The sequence below is a fragment of the Ostrea edulis genome, chromosome 5 (assembly GCF_947568905.1).
Source record: "Ostrea edulis chromosome 5, xbOstEdul1.1, whole genome shotgun sequence".
NCBI classification, from domain to species: Eukaryota; Metazoa; Mollusca; class Bivalvia; order Ostreida; family Ostreidae; genus Ostrea; species Ostrea edulis.
In genome coordinates this window covers 70,090,085-70,100,964 of record NC_079168.1, presented here as the reverse complement: position 1 = coordinate 70,100,964, position 10,880 = coordinate 70,090,085, and the positions used below count along the sequence as shown (strand labels likewise).

At 35.2% G+C, this 10,880-nt stretch overlaps 1 protein-coding gene across 6 annotated transcripts in view; it reads right to left on the bottom strand.

Annotated features, from left to right (window-relative positions):
• LOC125650140 (dual specificity tyrosine-phosphorylation-regulated kinase mbk-1-like) overlaps nt 1-10,880 on the bottom strand; it is an 81,617-nt gene that overhangs the window by 41,866 nt on the left and 28,871 nt on the right. For 5 of the 6 annotated variants that reach the window (XM_048878135.2, XM_048878137.2, XM_056165366.1 and 2 more), the window contains one exon: nt 7,980-8,094. In XM_048878135.2, the coding sequence (XP_048734092.2) occupies nt 7,980-8,094 (115 nt within the window). The remainder of the gene's footprint in view (nt 1-7,979; nt 8,095-10,880) is intronic. The other variant, XM_048878136.2, reaches the window with a different exon arrangement.

Genomic DNA, 10,880 nt, shown 5'->3' with positions numbered 1-10,880 from the left:
AAAACAACAACGGACAAAAACAGATAGCCATAGATCATCCGAGTGACTAAGGTGACCTAGAACTCTATGGCCCATTTTAAACTGATTTCTAGTCAAATGATCCAGTCTTGTGAGAGGATTTCACACCACTTCACTACAAGGAAATGTATTCCTATTCACTGGAGTGATATCACACTTTGTCCTACAGGACTTCAAAGACATCATTCTTTTTTTCTCTCCATCAACAAGATTCCGGTGCTAACCCGTAAGGTATCATACTAAACTGATACTTGTTAATTGAATCTGAATTAAGAATTATTACTCAAGGAAATTGAAACTCGTAATATCAGACAATTTTGTATTTATTTTATGACTTGCGAGCTAACATCTCATTTTTCACTTGAATACTTAATGAGACAAGAAATTCTAGACAGAATAAAAATCTCCTGACTGGTCATTAATGATTTAGAATTGCCATAAAGTATTGACAATCGCCAATAATATTTCCATTATCGTGAATATAAAACCCGATAGAAAATTACATGATTTCCTTTTCAGTAGAAAATAACGATGACGAAAAAAGGTACCAGCACCTGTAACCAGATAGCGCGACAATTCTGGTCCATTTCTAACTTCCTCTAATTGCTTCATAAATCTCCTCACGGTTACAATTTCTGACTGTTTTTCTATTAACCAGGGGACAAAACAGATCAAATTAAAAACTCGTCATTTGTTTTTTATGAGAGAAAATGCTCATTCTCCGCCTCATAAAATGTTTCCGAATGGAACCCTCCCTTATAGCTTTTTTTCTGTGCTTGTGTATTGCCTTTGTTGGGTATCTTGATTATAAATGGTGGCTCCCTTCACTTTTTATTACCGATGTTAATAGCTTTCTATCACTGATTCTGATTACACACAATGAGTAGGCCTAATAGAAATGGCTTTTTATTGTGTCTTCCCCGTCTAAGGAAGTAAATTAAGCTGGATTAAACACATTGGGTTGGAGATAAATGGCAACTAACCGCCTCTCGTGAGAGTTGTTCTGGTGACAGGAAGCACTAGTCTCAAACTTCAGGTTTGTCAAAGGCAATTTCTTAATGAAGAATTTCTAAAACACTCGCGTGCTCTTTCCGGCCATATTACATCAAACTGGATAAAAGCTCCTTAAGTCAAACATGTAACTGACAATAAATATTGGCTAACAGTATAAAATTGGACAAGAGATGCAAGTCTTGATTAAATCCAGAAGAATGGATTACAAAATCAGAACCATTTCAATAACTGTGACTTTAATCATCTTAGGCTCAGTTAAATTATTAGCTTATTTAATCACTGTGGTGACAATCTAGCTATTGCATCGATTTCATCACAATCAGGCTGGTGTCATATTCACCATTAAAAGTAAACCAGTCAAGGCCATTCACCTCCACAATTACTACACCATATCATATTTCACTTCATAATCTTAAAAATGAAAAACTAATATCTTGACAATCATCTCATAACATACACTTATATTTGACAATTTACACATGATGAATCTAATATGCTGCTTTTATTAAAATTATAGGGCACTTAGACCGCTAATGATCGAGGTTTCATAAACAACTCAAGTGTACAGATTGCAAACGAAGAAAAATGCAGCAATTGACCTTTTTGTACAAAGTCAAAAACCAATATAAGTATAATATTAGGTCACCTGAACCACTTCTTGATAGCTTGAAATGAAGATTATTCCAAATGAACTGATATATTCAATAGGCAGTGTTGGGACAGTGTTAAGAATGGAGGCCTATGGGCCACAACGTTCATCAGAGTCACCTTGCTCAATCGATGCAAATGTTTTATCTTTATAGTCTCCTGTATACACTATGTGAAGAAGATTCTTGATATCAATACATTGTTGCTGAGTTCCTGCAATTCAGAGGCCTATTCTACATATTACCATTAGGAAATTCTGCACTTCTACTGCAACCTCACTATGGCTCCGTAGTTCAACAACACTGAATCATTATACTTTAATTACCAAACAACAGTTTTGTTTTCAGGAAGTTTCAAAAATAATTTCATAAATATATTCCATACTGATTCTTGAAACCCTTACCCTATTTTAATACTCTCCTAATTATTTTTTTGGTGGAGGGCATTGCCATTCATTACAACAGACTTGAATTTCCTTTAATCAAGTTACTTTATGTCAGGTTTGGTTCACATTGCTTAACCTGAGGAAGAAGAAAGTTCCATAGACAGACCTTAATCAAAATCTACCCTTTGGCTCAGGCGAGCTTAAAACTGTAGTTCTGTCAGGTTAATCTTAGCGTGTACACTTAGCAATGTTTGACCTTAAAGGGACTGATTCACGATTTTTCCCAAAATTTTATTTTTCACTTAAAATGATCAAAATCTACTGTCTAATGTGTTTAAAAAATTTCGCATAAAAATTAAGGTTATACATTATCACAGAAGCTCATTTCAGAGAGTTTGTTATTTGTTTTGTAAATAAAGATTGCGGTATGTTATTGTTTACGAAATTTTCAAAAGAAATGGATATCGATCTAAGTTTATTATATCTTTCATATTTCAAGCATTCTTTGGGTAAAATGTGTCATCTAAAAGTTAAAATTTGTGAGTATGCAAAATTAAGATGCTTTATATTACAAAATTAACATTTCACTAGTTTGTTTGTTTACATGAAAAGACTCGAGTCTTTATTTACATAACACATATTTAAGGCTAAAATATTGCTTTTATTCTTGCATTCAGAAGGTCAAAATTTTGGCTGTCAACATTAAATGAGTTACATTTTTAATGTTTAATGGTGATAGGAGACGATTTTCCAAAAAAAATTGTTTTGCATGAAAATGTGTTCTTCTTTAATTACTTAACATATGTAAATAAGTCATTCAGAAAAAATCGTAAGGTAACAGACGCTACAGACCGTCAAATGTTGCTGTGGTGTGAAATATCAAAATAGTAAGATGACTTATCTCCCTTGCTTGATGACGTCAAGAGACCAGCCTGACGCAAATGTGTATTTGTTTATACTAACAACTGCGGGTTTTAGCCGTCAAAATGTTCAATGTGCTTACATTCAACTGTAATGTAGCAAGTCAGGTATTTCTATATATACCCCCCCCCCCCCCCCTCCCCCTTTCTGTTTGATAAAGAATGTTCAAAGCAAATGGTGGAGCGATATTGAAATTACAAGTTTTTATATCAGGTGAAATAAACCAATTTTTACAGTCATACAATAGTTGGGGGGTGATTTTTTTAATTTGAATGAATCAACATGTAAGAATTAAAGCTCGATAAATTTATTTTATATAAATGAGAACGTTAGCCATTGACAAATTAGGCAGATTATTCTTTTTTCTACGTTTTCTTGTATCCATTTGACTGCCTTCAAATGTATGACAGCCAAACATACAGTTTCCGACGGGAGTTCCTGCGTACTGTGCAGATTTTCTGGCTATGTTCAGCTTATGAACCGATCATCATCCCACACCCCAAGATGACTCAATATATTCCAAAATTGTTTAGAAAGTTTTATTCTGTTTGAATTAGTTTTTTTCTGGACTGCAGACCAGAATTCTTTGGCTACCTAAAGTTGTCTGTGTAACTTGTCCATAACGCATGGCCTACAAAAACAGTCCTGACATTCGGATTTTTCGACAGTTCCTTCAATAACTGGTCCAGACGAAGAATTCATCCTCTGGCTTCCAGTTCCAACCATTATACGCTGCAAGAAAGAGCCCTTGTAGCAGCTAATGTGATGGTAAATTATTCATCATATAGACCCTAATGTGGCAATTTTTATTGTAAAAGAATGTTAAAGCCATTTATATTTATTAGATTCAACTGTTAAACTAAAATAGCTGCACACAATACTTGTAAAAATCCTTTGAAAATAAATTCAAAAAACGGCACTCACGATGTGTGTAAAGGAAATTTCGATCTGGCTATAAAATATATCACAGTCAGGGTGGGAATTGGTCACATAAAACCAAAGGGGGATGAGGGGGTGCCCACTTTTTTGTCAGTCAACCTTCAATTTGACCCATCCCCACCTCCCTTGGGAAAAAAACAATGATGCATCACTGTCTACATGGGGTTAGAAAGCGCAAGTAATAACTATCTATATTTATCTTATTGTCATCAGAGAATGTACTCTGAAATTATCACACATTTATCATTAACCAGTCAGTATTGTTTCAACCAATTCAGAATAAATAGGATCTTGATCGATCTTCTTGTTCGTCCTTCGATGAAAAATCATCAATGTGGCTGGCATTTGCATTAATTATGAGTTCAACGTGATATCCTTATATAGCAAACTATGGTTCCTCATTCAAAAACTCCTCCAGTTGCGAATAAATCGTCCATGGGTGTGCTTTTGTTTTGATTCGCAAATCTGAGTGGTCTCTTATGACGTCACAAATTCAGGAAATCAGGATCGATAATCGGGTAACGATTTTCTATTCTAACTACCTTTGCACTTCAATTTCTTCGAGTTAATATCGTTATTAATCTTTAAAAAGTATTTTTATGAGGAGTCTATGAAACAAAGTTGATAATTATGGAGAGAAAACGTATTGTTAAAAACCGCCTCCTATGACCTTTAACATCAAAAATGCAAAATATTTTCTTCAAAAATCATGAATCAGTCCCTTTAATGTCAGTCAGTCAGTTCAAGACTAACAAGTACTCACAAGGATTAAAAAAATAAAATTTAGTCTGTCCATTAAGCCAGAAAACAAAATCATGTTTGGATTTTGAAAAAAAACAAGACCTTCAACCATAATAGATCAGGTTAAAAACAAGAGGCCCATGGGCCACATCGCTCACCTTGGTCCATATCAGAAGACTTTCCATATATATTTGCATGTAAAACCGTTGTCCCTATTATGGCCCCAACCTACCCCTGGTGGCCATGGTTTTTGCAAACTTGAATTACACTATGTCAGAAAGCTTTCATGTAAATGTGAACTTCTTTGGCCCAATGGTTCTTGAGAAGAAGATTTTTAAAAGATTTTTCCTATACATTTGTATGTAAAATTTTGATCCCCTATTGTGCCCCCATCCAACCCCCGGGGGCCATGATTTTAACAATTTAGAATCTGCACTACCTAATAAAGCTTATCTATAAATTTCATCTTTTCTGGCCCAGTGGTTCTTGAGAAGAAGATTTTTTAATGACTCTACTCTATTTTTACTTTTTCTTGATCATCTCCCCTTGGAAGGTGGCCTGGCCCTTTATTTTAACAATTTAGAATTCCCTTTACCTAAGAATGCTTTGTGCCAACTTTGGTTGAAATTGGCCCAGTGGTTTTTGAGAAGAAGTACAAAATGTTAAAAGTTTACAGACGGACGGACGCCGGACTACGGGTGATCAGAAAAGCTCACTTGAGCTTTTAGCTCAGGTAAGCTAAAAAGTATGCTATTAAATAAACAGAAATACATTTCAATTTCTTCACAGTGTATAATTGTTCTCATATGTTTTACGGCATGACTGTTGAGACGAGCAAAGACCCATAATATCTTACAACACAACTTTATGCCTATTCTTTTAACGTGGGAAATTTAATGTGGTCTATGTAAACAGTGCTTTGTGACGTCATATTAGCTGCGATGTTTGTTTTTCTCTGACTTTCAAACCAATCAATAACAAAATGTATGAAGGTATGAGAATGCGTTTGGAATTTAATAACTTTTGTGGTATGAGAATGCTTGTTTTGAATTTAATAACTTTTTTTCCAAACTGTTTATTTGCTTTATCTACAGTATGGTTGTCCATGAAGCATATACCCCACTGACGGTGACATTTTTGCAAAAGCATTATGGGTAATACTCATCATTTTTAAGTTGATGAAGAGCAAATCACATGACTCAAATGTGTAATCATTAAACCGAGTTCATCGCGTCGCTTCGCTTGCTCGCTATTATCAATTTGCTTACATCCCAAGATGTTATTTACACGAAGAGTCTGATGTAGAAAATATACAGAAAATAAGGACTCAGGACTCTTGAATTATCACTGTCAAATATTTTTTTTATTATTCTGAATATATATCAAACTGAATTATCAAAACTTGCATTTCATCTTTTCTGAATGTAATACCTTACATTTCATCTTCAGTAACCAGACAGGGATTTTTTAGGGTCTGTAGAGGGCCGAAATTCAGCCCCATTCCCAATGCTGAAAAGCAGGTGTTTTTCCCAAAATGATGCCTAAAAATTCCCAAATGATGGATGCTTTGATGAGAATATGCCATGAGGGGCAATCGAACCTCAGTGTCACTCTGTTGCAAAAAATTTTTGACAGTTTTTTCTCTGCCAAAGACTGGAAATTAAAGCTTGTTTAATTAGCCACATTGATAATAAAATATCAAATGGTTAACGTTTTGCTTGTTTTTCTTATTTATTTGTATGAAACAAATTTCCCAATTTTAATCAAATATTGCTATTTTCCCCAAACTTTAAGTCCCTGGGTTCAAGGGGTAAAAAAAATCCCTGCCAGAGGAACAAACAAATCTAGTACAGGACCAGTACCTTTGCCTGGTTACTGGCCCCGAGGACCAGTAAGTTCAAATTAGTCACCAAAAGGACAGAAAAATCACAAGACCAGTAACTTTGTCTGGTTACCGGCCCAGTCAAACAATTAATTCAAATGCTAAGCTTGTTTACAAATTTACATTATAACAAAGCTAGCAGAGCACCCACTCACAAGTACAAAACATTAAAAAACTACTTATAACCAAATCTTCATACTTCGTATATAGACAATGGTACTACATATTTCTTCCATAACATGAGTACTTTCAACATTTAACAAATTTGTCGTTTCACATTCATTTGTGAGACTATAAATTCATGATTGCCATACTCTGAAGGACTTAAATTCTACATAGATTAATCATAAATAAAAATTAAGGTGGCAGGGGACAGTTTCTTTGGTTTTGAAACATGTGGATAAGGGGTATACACCAAAGTCAGATTATGACAGACTAATGAAAAATCATATTTCACTTTTATGTCAATACTTGTATTTCATATTAATAAATTATGACCCTAAATTACATGTAATCTATAAATACTGGTGCTGGTGCACAAAACATGCTCTGAGCAGGTTCCCCTTTTTTGCTTTGATTTTCCCTCATTTGGGCTAATCCGTACCACCCCCAAACATGGGGATTTAGACACTGTGCACAATCAAGAACCCCTTCTCAAAAATCTACTTCTCATATGGGGCCATCCACCTTCCCTCACAGCTACAGACTTTTTGCTAGACCCTGCATGTTTTCACCGGAATTTCTTCAGCAACTGACCACGTGTCTTAGTTTCGTATTTGCACCCATCTATATGCTAGGAATCATGGCGACACCTACATGTTGTATATCAACATTTTTATCAAGCACTCAGCTACATTTAACATGCATCCTACAATTATTGTATACATTTTTACACATGTAATATCACTTCAAATATGGGGTATTTCCATTTTTTGAAAAAGTTGACCGGGCCTATAGTGCGAAACTGTCCCCTGCTACCTAAGCATAACTTTTTTGACTCCATAAACTGATAAAAAATGTTAATTATAGAGGTGAGGGATATGACCAGAATATATTGGTATATTGCAATTATAGTAACCTTAATAATTAATTGTCGCAATATTTTCTTTTTATATACTGATAATTCCGACAGCAAATAATTTTAAACTTAGCAAGACATTTTGGAGAAATTTGTCATAATTACTTCAATTTAACCTAATCACACCTTATTCTTATTTCAGCATAAACAAAAACACACAAGCAACATATAAAATCGATCAACACTAAAATCTAAAAAAAAATATGACCAGATGACTGTGATAGACATTCATATTTTGTTAGCGAGAAAAATCCTCTCAGCAGTAGGTCATATAAAAACAACATACGGCATTTACAGCAGATAAAGTGAATCATGCAAACTCTTTATTTCAAACTTGGAAGTGCAATAAATACCTGATTTCAACAAAATATTTTCTGGCTTGAGGTCTGCGTGTATGACATTCTGCTGCTGTAGAAAACCAAGAGTTGTTAAAAGTCGTAAGGCCACTTTCTTTATATTGGGTATTAACTGCAAAAATTGTAAACAAAATCAGTTTTCTTAAACAATTACTACCTAATCCAATTCAATGGCCTACATTTCCGCAGTTACTGCCCTTACACTAGAAGTTGGAGTCGTGCTGTCTATACGATCCTAAACTTTTCCATCAATAGTACATGTATTAACAAACACAGCATAGTAAAGCTTACAATACCAATTTCTTTATCATGCTGAGTTTAAGAGGTTGTATTATATCTGATAAAAACAAGGTTTAGTTTCTTCGATTATAAAACATAATAAGAACTCATAATGGTGGGGTATCCACTCACAATGTAAGCAACTGATAAATATAAGGATATAACTAAATACATCTTCGCAAGCCAAGTGTCCGATTCACTTATTCTCATCTCCCCCTTGGCGGATTTAGTCGCATTTCTAAGCCTTCAAAATATCGCGCTTTGGCTTTCCAAGGCATCCAATCAAATCGCACCATACATTCAGTTTGGTTTGAGCCCCCAGTCTAGTCCATGTTGTTGTCTTTGACATGGAATTTTGTCTAAAAAACCAAGACGGACAATTTTCAGAGAATGTTTCAGGGTTTACGGTCAACTTCTAGTGACAATCGATCATGTACCTCACCCAAATGATGACAAAGGACGGTATGCGCTGGAATAAACTGAACAAACTCGGCAAAATTGAGTACCGTATCAAAACGAAAGTAGAAATGCTGAAATCTGAATGACATGTTTTGATAAGTGATTTACACCTTAAACACAAAGATGACATAGGCTTACAGCAAGTATGCACATGCACATAAATGAAAAACATTATTTTTTTCATCTGTCAACTCCGTTTTGTATACATACACATGTAACAGAAACAAGAGATGTTTGTAAAATACATATGCCCCCCCCCCCCCCCCCCCCCCCCCCGGTGCAAAATTGAAAAGGGTTATACACACACACATCATTTAATTGAAAGTAGTATCATCAATTCAAAATATTGAGCAGACAATATCTTCCTATGTCAAGAGTGGATTGACCATGTGACCTAAAAATCAATAGGGGTCATCAACTCCTGAAGATGTACCAGTGTACCAAGTTTGATGTCTGTCAAGCAAAGGGTTCTCAAGATATTGAAGGGACAGTATATTCCTATGTCCAGTTTGACCCTTGACCTTTGACCATGTGACCTCAAATTCATTAGTAGTCATCTTCTCCTGATGATGTACCAGTGTACCAAGTTTGATGTCTGTCAAGCAAAGAGTTCTCAAGATATTGAATAGACAGTATATTCCTATGTCCAGAGTAGATTGACCCTTGACCTTTGACCATGTGACCTCAAAATAATTAGGGGTCATCTTTTCCTGAAGATGTACCAGTGTACCAAGTTTGATGTCTGTCAAGCAAAGGGTTCTCAAGATATTGACCGGACAGTATATTCCTATGTCCAGTTTGACCCTTGACCTTTGACCATGTGACTTCAAAATCAATATGGGTCATCTTCTAAAGATATACCAGTGTACCAAGTTTGATGTCTGTCAAGCAAAGGATTCTTGAGACATTCAGTGGTCAATATATTCCTATGTCCAGTTTGACCCTTGACCTTTGACTATGTGACCTCAAAATCAATAGGTGTAATCTTCTCCTGATGATGTACTGGTGTACCAAGTCTGATGTCTGTCAAGCAAAGGGTTCTCAAGATATTGAGCGGACAGTATATTCCTATGTCCAGAGTAGATTGACCCTTGACCTTTAGACCTGAAAATCATTAGGGGTCCTCTTCTTTTCATAACCAACCCACATATGAAATATCATTACAATCAAGTGAATGGTTCTCAAGATATTGAGCGGACAACATGTGGTCTACCAACCGACCGACCGACAGGTGCAAACCAATATGCCCCTCTTCTTTGAAGGGGCATAATAATAATGCATTATCTGATTGGTTAGATTTTGTTTTCATCAAGAATGATAACTCACTAGATCTGTTAGATGGCAGTTCAGTCGCAGATAAATCCACCAAGGGGGAGATGAGAGGAAGCAAATCGGATACTTGGCTTGCGAAGATGAAGTAAATACAGATTTATTGAAATATGAATATCTATAAACTTTTCCTATTAAGTCCCCTAGTGACCTTAACCTTACACCCTTTGACCCAAAAATCAATAGGGTTCTTCCTCTCTTTTATGAAGCATCAAATCAATTGAGAGAAAAATGCCACCTCTAGAGCTTTTTCTATCCAGTATTTTATTTTATAGTTTCAAATAAATAAAATGCGTTCTTTCAAATTCAATACAATGTGAGTGAGATCAATGGTTTTGAATTCTTGTCATTCAAAAATATCCAATATCAAAGGATGGCTACACCAAATGTATTTAAAATGGTGGCCATGCACAGCTTAACTATGACATACTGTTTAAAATACAATCAAAAAGGCTGAAAATTCAGCAATTATTATTCTGACGATTTGGGATTAGTTAAACTAGACATGTCAGCACAATACGAATGCCCCTCTGCAGTAAAGTGAAATGTGGGAAATCCATCGAAGTATAGCATTGAATGTGGTATTCAGATTGTATGTTACACACATATAGTACAATGAAGAATTCAACAACCCTTCATATGTTTTAACAGCCATAAAAATAAATAAATTTTTCTACGTTAAAGGGGCACAACTCCATCAAAAATCAACGAACTCGTCAATATACACCTGCATACAAAAATTCAATTCAACGTCTCAAGGCGTTTAGATGAAAGTTCGGAAAACTGGGTGTTGCAGAAGGACGGAAAAGGGTAAAATTATATGCCCCTACC